General features: G+C 38.3%; 3 protein-coding genes across 5 annotated transcripts; 1 reads left to right on the forward strand and 2 right to left on the reverse strand.

Moving 5' to 3' along the window:
* Positions 1 to 410: 410 nt before the first annotated feature.
* Positions 411 to 2,493, reverse strand: Surf4 (Surfeit locus protein 4). Its single transcript, XM_071999869.1, has 3 exons — positions 2,252 to 2,493; positions 950 to 1,624; positions 411 to 875 (listed from the first exon to the last, which is right to left on the reverse strand). Exons 1-3 carry the CDS (start codon positions 2,300 to 2,302, stop codon positions 789 to 791), a joined length of 813 nt encoding a protein of 270 aa, XP_071855970.1. The 5' UTR covers positions 2,303 to 2,493; the 3' UTR covers positions 411 to 788.
* Positions 2,494 to 3,349: 856 nt separating this feature from the next.
* On the forward strand, positions 3,350 to 5,373 carry Mkp-4 (dual specificity protein phosphatase MPK-4). Of its 2 annotated transcripts, XM_071999867.1 has the most exons (3): positions 3,350 to 3,674; positions 3,926 to 4,014; positions 4,093 to 5,373. In XM_071999867.1, exons 2-3 carry the CDS (start codon positions 3,936 to 3,938, stop codon positions 4,959 to 4,961), a joined length of 948 nt encoding a protein of 315 aa, XP_071855968.1. In that variant the 5' UTR covers positions 3,350 to 3,674; positions 3,926 to 3,935; the 3' UTR covers positions 4,962 to 5,373. The 2 variants fall into 2 exon arrangements, with proteins under 2 accessions (XP_071855968.1, XP_071855967.1); XM_071999866.1 differs by having other exon boundaries at positions 3,351 to 3,674; positions 3,926 to 5,373.
* LOC139985440 (uncharacterized) lies at positions 5,105 to 9,464 on the reverse strand. Of its 2 annotated transcripts, XM_071999873.1 has the most exons (4): positions 8,229 to 9,464; positions 7,574 to 8,151; positions 6,912 to 7,087; positions 5,105 to 6,016 (listed from the first exon to the last, which is right to left on the reverse strand). In XM_071999873.1, the coding sequence occupies exons 2-4, from the start codon at positions 7,695 to 7,697 to the stop codon at positions 5,615 to 5,617; spliced, it is 702 nt and encodes a 233-aa protein (XP_071855974.1). In that variant the 5' UTR covers positions 7,698 to 8,151; positions 8,229 to 9,464; the 3' UTR covers positions 5,105 to 5,614. The 2 variants fall into 2 exon arrangements, with proteins under 2 accessions (XP_071855974.1, XP_071855973.1); XM_071999872.1 differs by having other exon boundaries at positions 7,574 to 9,464.
* Positions 9,465 to 15,281: the final 5,817 nt, after the last annotated feature.

A 15,281-nucleotide genomic window follows, 5' to 3' on the forward strand; every position in this document is an offset into this window, starting at 1 on the left:
TAATTTAGAAAATATACTATTACATAATTCTATTTATTTTCTATTTACTTACATAGTTCTGTTTATTTATTTATGAAGCGAATTTAATTATATGACTTTACTTACTGATTATTTTGTGATTAATTACTGTACATACTTATTAAATGAATTAAAACATAGTAATTAGTAATCATCAATTAATGAATATAAATTATATAAATAAATAGTAATTAAAATCTGATATGAAATATTTATTTACAATAATTTAGTTGTATAAAAATCTCGAAAATCTAATATTTCTATTGTTATGCCTCCTATAAATATAATAAAATAACTTAAATGTACATATATTTCTATAGAAAGAATTCATTGATATTTAAAATCATGCACATAAATCCGATTAGGATTCAAGATCAAAAACGGAAAGAAAATTAAAAACACACAGAAAAAATATATTTTGTTTCCTTGATAAATGTAGTGTCATATGTACAATGCCATTATTGATTATATAAATTAGTCTTGGTGTTGTCTTCATTTTGTTTGTTTTTGAACAGCACTATTCTGGAGTTTTCCACTTTTTTTTTTCTTTTGTAATTTCATGTATTTGTATTTTAAAATATCAACTTTAAACTCTACTTTAACAATTCCTTTACCCAAATTAAATAATTCAAAACGAATTGCTCTTCATCCAATAAACAATGGACTTGTTATAAACTTGATTGAGCATATAAAGGAATAGGAATGGGAGACTGTTTTTACTTAATGATCATGACAAAGTAATGATGCATATTCAGGTGATACCATGACATCTACCACTCCTTTTTATGCTCATCCATTGATACGCCTCCAGGGCCTAAAGATACTATCATTAAAAGGCCACCAATCACTGATAATGTCTGTAAAAATTGAGATATACATTTAACACTTTTAATTGATAACATTGATAAAGGTAACGATGGTTGAATTTTACCTGGAAAAAGTCATATTTAAGGAAGTCCCTAAGAGCCTTATACTCTGGAATGGTCCACCATGCGTTATGGTAAAGGTTCAGTGCAGATAATATTAAGACAAGTAACAATGCACTGAGTTTGGTTTTATATCCAATAGTGACTAATACCATCAAACTGCTTCCAAGAATATCTTGCATGATTTGGAGGAATGATATTTCGAAGCGAATTAATGTGGTAAACATAAACGCTAATAAAATTCTACCAGCTAATTGCAAGAGATTTTTAGGTTTATTATCTCCAAGACTTGGTACACCAGCAAATAATGACCTTCCTTCTACTCTTGATTCAGCCAGAACCAGAAGGAGTGCTCCTATCAATGCTAGGTTTCTAAATAAAAATGTTATGTCCCACAAAATATTGTAAGCCAGTGTCTGGAGAACTACTATGAAAAACAGGATTCCACAAGCAATGCTGACTTTCCATCTTCCAATAACCATAACACAACCACCAAGTTGTCCAATTAAATTAATCAAGACAAACATTGTAGCTAAGAAGGTACCACAATGCCAACTATTGTTCATAAATTCTTTCTGTTCTGACCATTGAAACCACATTCTCAATCCATCTTCCAAAAATGTGGCTATAAGGCATAATCTTGCAAGAGTTGGCAGTATATGCTTTCCATTGCGAATTACCTATTGTTAGAAAAGAATAATAAGTGGATAAATAATTCATACTTAAACATAGTGACATATATGTCTTGAAATCTTTTATTTTTCATTAGTACTTTACATATTTGTCAATATTGCATAAAGCAAACTAAATAAATTTATACAGAGTAAATAAATATTTCTTACAGATTTAACGTTATCAACAAAAGTATCGTATAAATAGAACAATGAAGTAAGGTTAAAAATTAATGTTTTAGATAACTTTTAATCTTTATTATCTCAATTTATTTAAACTAAACTGTTCACCTAATTAAAATCGGTGAAAGCAATGGAATTCGTAACAGATACATACATATATCCTCATAAATCCTGATGCATAACCTTTAATTTCGTAAGGTAGAGACAACAATGTAGGAAAGTTTACAATATTCAGCAATATTAAAAAAGCCTGATATTAATAAATAATCAAGAATAAAAAAAATATAAATTAAAATATGTGAATGTACATAAGAATCGTGTCACGATGACGTTGACAGGAGTACATCTGTGCTCCTACAGGATTTCTATGGGTGTTCTATTACGAGTTCCTTTGCAATAGCAGACTTATTCGTAAAAGAGAAATAAATCAAGCACGATGGCCTGTAAATTCACCTGATCTGCGATTTCTTCCGCTTTTGAGATCACCTCCTGCGAGATCAGCATCTTGTTTTATTTAAAAATCAAAAAAGTACCCATACACTTACATATACACACGTGCGCGTACGCAAGTGATACCGATAGAAACGACTAGACGAAGACAGAGAAGAAGAAGGAGAGACAGAGAAAATCGGAGAAACACGGAACAACTAGGCTTACTGCTCTACACGACGGTGTAAGCGGTATTCTCACAACTCTTCTGAATGATGTGGAGATCGAAGTCGCGTCACTTCCGGCATACGTGGTCGGACGATATATTCCGCAATGTTTTTGAAAGTACAAAGATCAATTACTTAAATTATATTTATTTTTGATTTTCTGAAAGTTACCTGTTATTGCTTTCCATCATTTTCTAATTTTATTTTTCTTTTTTAAAAACCGTTAAATTTTGACGATATTTGTTTCGTATTTTGAATACTTATACCATTATCGATGACATAACCGTCTGATTTTAAGAATATTATTAAATAAATAAATTTTGATGATATAAGTTAATGAAATCAAACTGCAGAATTTGTTTGTACTAATAATACGATTGGTTGTAAAATGTTCTTTTATTTTTATGTTTCTATCGCAATTGAACAATTTTATTTATCATACACACATAATTGTGATAATTTAGAATTAAATATTTTATATATTATAATATAAAATTCGCGCCCACTTTTAAGCTGAAGGTACAATTCTGTTGATATACTCCATTTTTATTGAGATGTGTATATACACTAAAATAGTGCGCATTATTAACTTGTATATCTTTAAAATATGGTATATTTTTCGAACGTATGTAAAATATTTATAAAAAATATGCATACATTGTCTTCCAAACCATCATAAAGATTCCATCGAACAAATTATAATTTTTGATAGATTACAAAGGTTAAAAATATTAATTGTATTTTTATGTACAGTGTTTAGATCGTAGTTGTTTGGTTTTGCTAATTAGGTATAGTGTTTTTTTAATCATGAAATCAAATTTGTATGCACTGTGAAAAGAAGTTTCAATTTATAACTGAAACATGTGAATATGCTACCGAAGCGCCATCGTAATCATGCGTTGACAACTGGAACTAGTCCATAGACCTTTGTGAATGTAGGATGTTTTTTATTGTGTTATGTTGTGTAAAAGTAAAAAAATAAGTTTAAGATATATCAAAATGAATGAAAGATGTGTAACATTATTGAAGAATTAAAATTCGAATGATTTCGGAACATACTGTGTCTAATACCAATAATATTTTACATCGTAAAAAGAAAATAAAGTTTTTTATAAAACATGTTACTGTTACGATTTATTTTTCGTATTATTCAAATAACATTTATAGAACTAGTTTCATAATCAGAAATACTGCGATTATTTACAATACGTTCAAGCGAGGTAATAAAAAATATAATTTTCACTTAGAGCATGTTGTAAATAGATTTTGGATATTCCACGTTCTTTTCACACAAGGACAACTATTGGTACCTCTAGGGAAGTTATATTTTATTTAAGTTATTACTTTTTATAAGAATTTTAGTTCAGAAATTCTATATCAATTTAATCTTCTATATCATAAATATCGTATCATAATTAACAAAATTAATTGCCATTAAAGATGCATGCCTTAGCTCTATTCTTTATTCCAGAGTGATCAGCATGGCACAAAAAGAAACTACTAATCTAATTAGAGAAGATTTTGATGCTGGCCCATCGAGCTATGATGAAATTATTCCTGGTTTGTTCCTTGGGAATCTTACAGCTGCTACAGATATCGAATGGTTAAAGGAAACTAAAATAAATTATATACTCACAGTAGATTCATGTCCACTTCCAAGAAAAATCCAAGGACTTCTACCAAATTTGACTGTAAAATACATACAAGTTACTGATATGCCACGCGAAGATCTTTTAACTCACTTTGAAGATTCTTATGAGTTTATAGATCATTCTCTACAGCAGAATGAAAAAATTTTGGTACACTGCTATTTTGGTATTTCTAGATCAGCTACAATCGTTATTGCATATTTAATGAAAAAATATAAAAAAAGTTTCTACGATGCGTTTGAAGCTGTAAAAGAAAAGAGACGCTTTGTGGGACCTAACGCTGGTTTTTTAGCACAGTTGAAGCTTTACGAAGAAATGGGTTTTGGAGTAGATAATACTAATGTACAATTCAAAATGTATAAATTACAAATTGCAGGTGATAAGATGCGAAAGGCAAAAATTTTACCACAAAATTGTGCAGATTTGATAAAATCAGATCCTGCTCTTGCTACGGTACATCCAGAGCCAACAGTGTATCGCTGTAAAAAATGTAGAAGAATCATAGCAAGTGCTAGCAATATTTTGCCACATATGCCAAACGAAAGACAAATCTGGAGACATATAAGTACAAGAAAAACGTCGCGCGAATTGTTGGAACCGCTACAAAAACGAGAGCAGCAACCTGCAGAATTTTGTACCAAAATATTGTTCGTGGAGCCTCTAGCTTGGATGCCCGATATAACGCACAATGTCGAGGGGAAACTGAATTGTCCAAAATGTAATACAAAACTAGGCTCTTTTAGTTGGATAGCGGGTAGTCAATGTCCATGTGGCAGCAAAATAGCACCTGCATTTTATTTGGTTCCTTCAAAAGTAGATTGGAGTAATGCTGTGCAAAATGTACAAGTAACTGTATAGTACTAAACTGTATCTTTATAATTAAGATCTTTTGGACGGATGACTAGCATGTAATAACTAATATGTAAGAAGAAATTTTTGGAATCTTTTTACGTGGTTCTAGCTCGATTAACGTTATAACGAATATACGTGTGACCAATGTACTTAGGAAATTTATATTCTAATTTTGTGCCAATGTTCTTACATTATATGTGAACATATTCGTTTTACGACTATAACTTTACATATTTCTTGCCGCAACGAGTACACGACCCGTTCTTCCACAGAGAGAGATCGATCATTGTATTTATACATCTTGCTTTTTTCTATGGTTAACATACATAATATAATAACTTTGTAGACTAACATATAACATTTCCTGTATAGATGTCTTGTATTAAGCAGATAATACATATATGATTTTTATTATTTATTAAGCTATTTCAGTTCTACAAAATAACGTTTCGAGTTATTTCCATTACCCTGTATTTCGTGCTTAAATCCTAATTTCTATGCAACCATGTTCGATCTGTTGGTCCTTTATATTATATCATCTTTTTTTTCTTACATTGACTTAAACGATGCCGTTAAAATCTTTGGTATTTTATAAATCGCTATCACTTGAAATTTAAAAAGGGATATTATTATGCAAAGAGAGAGTGGGAGAGAGAAAGCTACATGCTTGCGTGCATGGCAGAATACGCGGTTCCGTATGGATGTGCTCTGAATCTTAACGCGTTTAAACTGCTCATCGTAGATCCTTCGAGACCCCCGTGAATTTCCGTTTGATGATACGGAGGAAGATTGACATTTCCTAAATTTCCATTGATAAATCCATGACAGGTAGAAGCTTGCATAGAGGTATAGTGTTGCGACGATCTCCAGTATTCGCTGTAGGGATACTGCGCTACCTGAGAAGTCTGTAGAGTATCCGAGTTGTTTTCCTGCGTGTGCGTTATTCTGATAGGTCGTAAAGGTAAAGTGGTTTCCACTTCTCTGTTCGAGGAAACGCCTCGGTTAATAGCAGAACTCCTTTCGTTTCGACGAAACTTGGCGCGTCTATTTTGAAACCATACCTATGAGTAAAATTTCCAAATGTTCAGTTTCGCGAGAGTATTTATACTAGTAAAAATATTTTGCTTCGCTGAGATCGAAGAAAATCGCGTCTATTTGAGATCGTCGAGGTTCATATCTTGAAACAGATAGAGGCAACATTTTTACGAAAATATTTTAATTAAAGGCCATGAAACGAAAATATCATTGTGGTAAGCCGTAATTGTCGAACGAAGAGAAAAAAGAGAAGAAGAAACGAACGGACATAAGAAGGGATGCGGCAAGTGAAGACGGGACAGCGTGACGGCTCCTGGCAACCGTACAGTCCACGGCAGACAGACGAATGGACAGACATCAGCGGGAGACGAGGGACGTAGCAGCAGCACCAGTAGTGGATGGATCGACTCGTGTAAACGAAAAGTGTGCTTTCTGCACAACCGTGTAAGAGTCACCACACACGTGCTAGATACGCGACGTATCGTACAGCATACGGTACAGCATACGTCGTATGCCAAGCACAGATGCCGCTGGAACGACGCAACTATCCTGCCAAGCTAATCATAGCTCCTTGCCCCTGACAACCTGTCTCCTCTGATTTTCTGCTTAGCTATCCGCGGCGACCTCCATCCTCTTTCCTTCCTTTTTTTCACTTTTTCTTCTTCTCTTTCCTATACCTCCGTCTGCCTGTCTGCCTTCCTTCTAACATTGCCCACCATAATCCCAAGAAACATGTGTGAACTTGGCCCACCAAGCGATACGATACTTTTTCTCCTTTACATGCTACCACGATACTTTTTCTCTTCCACAAAGCAAAGATCATCATCGAATGCCTCTACCGTACTTGAAGATACATCTTTCTTTTCTTATTCCATTCAGTTCTTTTCTTACTTTCAAGTTCAAAGATGCTGTTGCCATTACCTGTACTCTGGCTTCCGATAGAGATACACGCGTTGCAAGTTCTTCTCGAACGAAAGCATCCGGATAATGCGTCCTTTCAAACACCCTCTCTAACGCGGCTAATTGTTGCGCCGAGAATGTTGTCCTACTCCTTCTGGGTCGCCTACACGTAGGTGTCGTGGAACTTTCGTTGCACTCTGTAAAATATAAGCGTATCATTTGCCACAATCACTTTATCACAATAACTTCATCTACAATACGCCGGCCAAACTGTTACACCGATTGCCTAAATTGTTATTTGCACGGAGTTCTTTGGAAGAAAGTGAAAATTCGAGTGAAATATTTTAAGATGCTGTTCGCGATAGGGATGTAACGCTTCTAAAAAGAAAAAAGAGCAAAGAAGAGAAGCAGCACAGGCTCGGCTATTCTTGAATGACTTCACTGTACTTGAGCATTCATCAAAGCGGTATAATCTGAACAGCATGACTGGAAATGCGTGATTTCGATGGAATCAAGCTCATCGTGGATCGTGGATTAAACGTGAAAACTCGTCATGCGTGTACACGCGGGCCTGCCTCTCAGCGAAACGCGCGATCACGAATCGCGTTTAATTTTCTACGTTCCGTTACATAAGCGTTTGTACGAATCCTAACGTCTCGATCGCGAATACCCTGGATTCTTACCTAACGAATTAGTTGGTGTCGACAGTAAGCGCGAGACCGTGAAATCTTGCGGAGTATGAGGATTCGTCATTTGTGAAACTATCACGCTGTTGTTTTCTTCTTGTCCCGAATTTGCACACAACATTGTTCTCTTTTCGTTTAAGAAATAAACCTCTTTAGTCGAATAGCGATGGAGTCGAAGAGCGAATCGAATCGAATCGAATAGATAAATTATGAGCCTCGATTATTGCACAAATATATTTCTTATTTTTAAAATTGATTACTTGAAAATATTGAAGTAAATACGCGATAATGTCGTCGATGGGTTGCTTAAAACATTCTTAGATAACATTTCCTGCTCCCTAATTTTTAATTTAGAAACAAATGTTTCAAGAATTGATCAGGTTGTTCATTCGAAACGTAACAATTATTTCGTGAACGTCGAAGACGAATGCGTAGTTTTTTCCTGAAAATGTTGGTCGAAGCGTGGCAGAGTAATTAAGACTCATGCCACGTGCCAATCGGCTCAGTATGATTCCAATGTGCTTGGAGAACGTTTTATACGTTTTCAACAAATATTACGCTCCTTTATCGTTGCCCTATTCGTTTTAAATGTCTTAATCAATTAAAATATCAGAATAACGACCAACAATGTTTTCAATATTTTAACATTAACATTAACATTTGTTAGGTACTTTTCACAGTGAGAATTTTCGTAGTGAATTTTTATCGAGTATATTATCAACGGCTGCGATCATGGTCGTTACGATCAATTATAATTCGTTTCAGTTTTTGCGGGTCTTGCAAGAAGGGGTAACTCAGGTCGGAACGCGTATACCTGTACCTTTCTTTTATTCCTTCGCATCGAATGCCAACTAGGGATATGTAAATTAGATAAAATAAAAACGAACCGTATACTGCTCCAATTATCGTATTATACGAACATCAAATTCCTCCTCGTAGGATCCGCACTTACTTGAAATTGATTCTTTATGCTAGCAGTATATAATAAATGTACATTTTGTCACTCGTTGCTTGGCGATGAAAGCGTTTCGCTGTAGGTCTATAAATCAATTGCTCTTTTGGACGTTTCACGATCTTGTGACATTAATCGTCGATCATTTGAATAGGAAGGAAAATCTCTCGTGAGCGCAAAGGCTCGCATGAATCTATATGCGTGTATTATATCAAATACAATATCTAACAAGCGCGTTTGATTTAACGAATTTTAAGGACTGTTCTATTTCAATCCTTTTGAATAAAATTCGCAGTAACTGTCATTGTACGGATAGATGATAGTATCCAAGAAAGTCTTCGTCACGAGCACTCTGTACGGACAAGATCGTTTTGAACGAACGTTCTCGACGATAAGATTCGTTTCCAACGACGATGTTGCCAAAAGATCAACGTTGTCCCGTACGTAAACGAAAATATACGTATACATGCGACGATCACCCACTATAAAATTGCGAAGCGTGTTGGATCGCGGTAACGTTTCGTTCAAGTTCGAGCGTTGGTTTCATCCGAATCACGCGTAAATCACAACTAGTCGATCGACTTTGCCGGAAGATCGTTTCGTGAAACCGTGAAACGAAGCCATCGTATTAGTTGATGCGGCGAGATGCCAACTGACTTGGCCGAGTTAAAACGTACTTGAAGATCCTCCTCAGCCTCTTCATTTGTCTTTCCTCTTCGTTCATTCTCCTCCCGCCCTCTTGCGTGCCCCTCGTTCCGTCACTCCTTCCTCTTCTCTCGTTTCGCATCTCGTTCTTCCTTTTACGCAGGGAGACACGCACGCAGGAGAGGAGAGAAATAGAGAATTTTAAGAGTAGGTGGAGATTTCCTCGGCAAGCTCCACCTTCATTAGATGCTCATTGGTTTCTAAACGGTAGCACGGCTTTCCGATGTTTTCTGGATGCAACCCCTGGCAATTTAAAAGTACGTACGCGTGCGTTATCTGTTATCCAGAAATTTTGCCATCGTCCAAACGATAATTTTATTTTCTAAAAACTGGCAATGAATCTCGTTGCAAGTTTTCGTAATGAATTTGCGAAAGGAACGAACCATTCTCGATTCGTTTGCATCGAATCACATCGATCGATTAAATTCTATAAATTGATCGATAAACATATAGTGACACATAGTATAAGCGCGGAATTTTGATATTGCACGAAGAGAGAATAAGCAAGAGGCGCCGGCGTCATGATGGTTTCGATTTTCAGGGACACGCTAAACTACGCTTCTTTATGCGCCGGAACATTGGTCTTGTTCATAGCCGCGGCTTGACTCTCGTTACACAAGGGTGTCGAGTAACAATTTCGCCCTAACGCGAGTTCCCGATCCTTCCCCTTATTCCTGACTTTCTTCTACTTTCTTCGAAAGTAACAATTTCTTGCTCTCTACTCCTGATTCGAATTAACCGAATTACCAAGCTTTTTCATCTTTGCGTAACGGCTACTCGTTGAAGAAACGGATATCTCAAATTTTACGACGATTCTTCTTTTTGTTGTATTTTTACAACATTCATAAAAATGATATAACAGTCTGCATTCTTTTGATGTTTGAACCGCCGACGGCAACCGCGTCGTAACGGCGCAGTATCGTGAAAATCGCGAGACTAATCGCAGAACTCGAACTATTGGTTATTGGAGAATCCAATGGACAAGAAGGGGAGGAATTGGAGAAGAAAAGACAGTACAGCTTTATCGAGAAAATGCTGCGAAAATCAATGAAAAAGTGTTGCAGTACGAAGTGGCGACAGCTGACCGCGTTATATCTATACCTCGACGTAGAACGAGCGTTCCCGGCTCTCAGCAACAATTATATTCCCGGCGATTTTATTTATACGAGGCTTTTACGAGCGCAGTCATTCTTGCTGTCAACCGTGCTGGCCCAATAAAACGCGACTGTGCATCCGTTCTTTCGCTACCCACTTTCGACGTTCGCTTAGACCGAACTATTTCCCTCGAAATAAACGGCAAACTACATTATGCGTCGCGTTCGTGAATTCAACGATTTGATTCAACGATATTCGTTTTACAAGGACGGAGATCGCGCGATATTTAAAAGTATGCTCGCGATTCTCGAATCGTCGACTGCAGCTAAATCAAAAAGTATTCGACGTCTCGTAGTCGGAATGAAAAAGAATAAAAAAGAAAAAAAGGGTGGGAGGGAAACGAAGGAATCTCACGAGTCAGGAGACCGGCAATAAAATAGTCAGAGGTTCGTTTTTGGTGTTCCAGTCGCGATGAGACGGACGGGTGCGTCGCGACGCGGTGACACGTACACGTCGCACGTCGCGCGACGCCTAAGGAAAATTATGAGCCAAGCCTGGACACTTCACCGTGCCTTTGTCATCCTCTTTATCTTCAAGAGACTACCCGCGACTACGACACACGGTAACTCCTCTCTCTCTCCTTTGTTCTCTTTCATTCTCACCCCTTTTCGTTTTCTTCCCTCTTCTTCTTTTTCTTCGCCCGCAAACCAACAACCGCGATGGAGTTTACAAATCCACGAAAGAATTTGAAATTCTTCACGACGCACTTTTCTGGTATTTTCGTAATGCGACGCGCGACGATGAACGACTCGAGAAATCCGTCTTTTGGATGCAAACAATTTCTGCTAAGATTTCGACAAGCAATGCTTCGCACACCTAAATATACAGGTTATGCTTGTTTGCGTATTTGAGAATAAATTCGATGTTAGAAAATCCTATGATCAATCCAGTTCTATTAGAAACGCGTGGATTTTAGGAGATCGTAAGAGACCTCGGCATGCGTCAAGACGGATCAGTGTCCGACGTTGTGTAACGCAAAGAGGGGAAATCACAGATGCAGTTTTGACCACCGTGACAGTGATCGTTGCTTGACAACTCCCGAAATAGCTTCCATATGTGTACTTTGGAGAAATAGTCTTCACGGTATTTTCCATATATTTCCATATTCTTGGTTGCCCTTTCTTTTTTCACGGCCCGCTGTGCAACAATTATGTCGCCTGGCACTTGCACGACGCGATCAACTTCTTCGTATCTACATAAGTTTCTTGACACATATGTTACGTAAACGATTTCGACCACGATGAGAATATGAAATTGGCTCGACCTCCCGTTGTATAAGAGTGCAACGCGTACTTTGCGTTTATACTATATTATATTTTCGACTTTCTTTCTCCCTTGACTTTCGATCGTCCACGAACATAACTGTCCATTTTTTCCATGTTCCTTCTTCGCTTACTCCACGTGTTTCGTGTTTGTCACTATTTTAAACTCGCTTCTGTAAGTTCACAAGCTTTGTTCTAAAGCGTATTTCGAATACCTACGTATCACGAATTTCCAAGCCCCCTCGGGTTTAACGAAGTTCTGGAAATTTTCATAATCGCGATCAGCGACTGTAATTCATCCGCGAGAATCCGTTTCGCTTGGGTCATTTCTAAAGCGATTTTTATCCCACGGGTAGAAAACTCGTGAATTTACGATAATCACCTGACGACCAACTTTCAACTTCCGAATTCTTCTTTGAAATCTGCCTCTCGTCGGCCGAGTACGAGTGTCGAAGGGTGACACTTAACGTCCCGTGACGCCTTAAATCTACCTATAGAAGGAGATTCTCGTCTGGTAGCGAGGAGAGGACAAACAACTCGTCGCAAACCACGGAAAGCAAAAGCGTTGCGATAGTGGTCATCGGGCACCGTGAAGGCATTCGATTAACAGCGATGAAAAGAGATTCGGGGGTCTGCGAAACGGATTTCGTATTTCTTGACTAAGCCGACGGTTACGTTCTCATCGCAGGAGACGACGACTGTCACGGTATTTGCGGTCAGGTTGTCACGAAATTGTCAACGGAGTCGAAAGGGAAAGTGTATAACACGATAACGACGAATGTTTCAAAGGAAAACGAGAAAGACTCGAACGTGGTCTGTCGGAGGAAGAAACATATCATGCTTCGGTTTCTTCGGTTCGTTCGAGCAATTACAAGGGTCGTGCGTCATTCTTGCCAATTAGGCGGAGGAAGCGTCGACGATGCAGTGGAAAAGCCGCTGTTTCAACGTTTACTCTCTTTTCTTCTCCCTCTACCGATTTTCTTGCTCGTTCCTCTGACGACTGGAAGCAGATAATTTTACTCGTACCACCCCCTGGTCCGAGATCTGTCGTCGGTTATGTTTCTCTATGCGGAGACAACCCACCGTTTCTGCTTTTCTTCTTCGAGCATCATCTAGCTTTTATTATCCTACCTTATAGACGACAATTACCAATGGATGAAAAACGTAAACGACGTAAGAATATAAGACCTGCGATTCAAAGTAAAAGCGTCAACGACGCTTAGAGGCGCTAACGACGATACATCGCTAAAAGGCTACTTCTGGACCGACGAAACGTTGAAAGTAAAACGCATCGGCGCTTTGCTTAAACGTAAAGGGTTAACATTTCGTGGAACGAAGGAAACGTCATTCTGGCTGGGCAACCGGCGTTCATCCGCGGCGGCACTGGGAGGCACGAAAATCCCCCTTTGGTTAACAGAGCGTGATCCCCATTACCCGTCGTGCCACCCGCTCCATCGCCGTGCCACCGGTCACAAGTAAATTACGCATTCATGCTATTCCAAGTTGGATTACATTGCTCATTGTAATGTATGTCAAGGGTTGACCATCTCGACTGACGCAGGAGGGGGTGACTGTGCCTGGAACAACGCAAGGGTCAACGTGGTGGTTAGCAGACCCCTCTGGACTTCGGTCTGCCTATCTAATTACACCTTCTTATCATTAGCGTTTATCCTGTCAACGTTATTATAATTACGTAACTACGAATTTATTATTCATGACGGAACGTTGACAGTTACCGTGCGGAAAAGATAGACGCATGGGGTAATTTCAAGGATAATAGCCAGGCCAGCGATGAAAAGAATTCGACAGGCAAAAGTTGCGACGATCGTCGGGCCGCGAATCTTCGTCAGCGAGTTTTTCATCTTTCCAGTTTTGCCTCGAAATTTTACACGTTCGACGAATCAAGACGCACCACTGCTTTTTCTCCTGCCATATTTTCATATTATGTGGCAATATTTTCATTCTTCTTGATATTTATTCGGACCGTGAGACTCGATCGATTACTCGTCGCCCAACCTTTGGTAATGCAGCGCCATATGGCGCAACTGAGCGAGATGTTGCGAAATCATTGCCCTTAATTTTTTGGACATAATCGATTGCGAGCGCGCATTCAATGGATAATGGAAGACTGATCGGAGTTAGCTTTTTCAATGCAGTCACTGGTTTCGTTTCGTTACGGTACTCCGATCGAATAAATTACTCTCTGGTGACTGGTGTATTTTTTCTGAATCCAAGCGCGTTGCTTTCGAGCGTGATAGCGAACGATAATGACACAAAGTTTCTCGATGATTCGAACGAACGTGTGCGAGATAACGGTAAAACGACGATTCAACCTCGTGTTACAACCTAAGTCTTCGTTAACGTTTGATCTATGAGGCGTTTGCCAACTTTTCATCGCTTCGATTGGTTTACGAACTCGTACAAAGCTCGTCGTAAATTCTAATTACAAAGAGATTCCTTTGCGAATCTCGATCCAGCTGTTCCTAGGATTTGCTTGGTTTTCAGAATTCCGAAGGGAAGAAGAAAGCAGAGGAGATAGAGATGAAAGAAAATGGTAACACGTAGGACTTTATATACGGGGATAATACGATACAATGACGATGAATAGCCAAATCGACAATGACAGGTTTGATTCGAGAATAAGGGCTCATTATCGCGTTTTGGCTCCTTCTACATGTCGGATCTCCCGCGGAGAGCGTCAACTATTTTTCGACCTGCCTTTTCATACGGTTTCTTCCTTCTCCCAAACAACTTCCCTGTCCCTGCTTGCTTACCAGTAAATTTCTCTTGCGATTTACGCGCAGCAGGATCGTGACGTCCATCTAATCTTCTCTAACTAGAAGAAAAAAATATTGACAAATTGTATAATACTTACGTTAATCTCACGCGATAACGACGCTTCCCTACGACCTGTTTTCCCATGCACGCGTCCTTTTATCAGCCTTTCTTGATCATGTGGTTATTCTATTGCCATCACTGAACTCTTGCCAGTAACCCAGTTGAGATGAAATTTATGGTCAATCCTCCAGCATCCTCTTAAACGGTGATTACATTCTATATCGCGTGAGCTGAAATCTCCTCATCTTGCGTAGATTCTATCTACGAAGTCTAGAATATATAGAATGTTTATTTCTTAAGAGCAGAAGTTTATATTCTCACAAAACTTGGAAATACAACACGACAAAAATTGCAAGAGGTTCGTTCATCCTTTTGTACGACAAGGTTCTTATATAGTTTCGTTTGGAGGCAAAACGAGAGGAACCCGTGACGAACCGTAATATCTGTTGGCGGTACAATCAAATGATTTTGTTCTTCTTGTTTGTTCGAGAGGTGATACGGTTCGCGGCGCTTCTCCCGGTTGCATTTTATTTTCGTAACGGAAGCAGAATCCTCGTGTTCGTAAGTCGAGAGAGATGCTCCCATGGGAGAGTTAGCTTTGCTAACCGTCTCCTTCGATATATCCCGTGGCAGGGAGGAAAAGAGAGAAAGAGAGAGAGAGAGAGAGAGAGAGAGAGACCCGCACGTGTGCTACTCGACTAGCCGAATTTTTTCTATCTTTTCCACGAATTAACTTTACTTGAAATGACGAAACGAACGTCGAACAGGCAATATATAACAGTAAATAGTTTTA

The sequence above is a fragment of the Bombus fervidus genome, chromosome 3, assembly GCF_041682495.2.
Source record: "Bombus fervidus isolate BK054 chromosome 3, iyBomFerv1, whole genome shotgun sequence".
NCBI lineage: Eukaryota > Metazoa > Arthropoda > Insecta > Hymenoptera > Apidae > Bombus > Bombus fervidus.

Coding starts and splice junctions, on each gene's coding strand:
- Surf4 (XM_071999869.1), bottom strand. CDS start 2,302: ATGCTGATCTCGCAGGAGGTGATCTCAAAAGCGGAAGAAATCGCAGAT. Junction 1,625..2,251: donor CGGAAGAAATCGCAGATCAG/GTGAATTTACAG, acceptor TTCTAACAATAG/GTAATTCGCAATGGAAAGCA. Junction 876..949: donor TTAAATATGACTTTTTCCAG/GTAAAATTCAAC, acceptor CAATTTTTACAG/ACATTATCAGTGATTGGTGG.
- Mkp-4 (XM_071999866.1), top strand. CDS start 3,936: ATGGCACAAAAAGAAACTACTAATCTAATTAGAGAAGATTTTGATGCT.
- LOC139985440 (XM_071999873.1), bottom strand. CDS start 7,697: ATGTTGTGTGCAAATTCGGGACAAGAAGAAAACAACAGCGTGATAGTT. Junction 7,088..7,573: donor GACACCAACTAATTCGTTAG/GTAAGAATCCAG, acceptor TATATTTTACAG/AGTGCAACGAAAGTTCCACG. Junction 6,017..6,911: donor TATCGGAAGCCAGAGTACAG/GTAATGGCAACA, acceptor TTTTACTCATAG/GTATGGTTTCAAAATAGACG.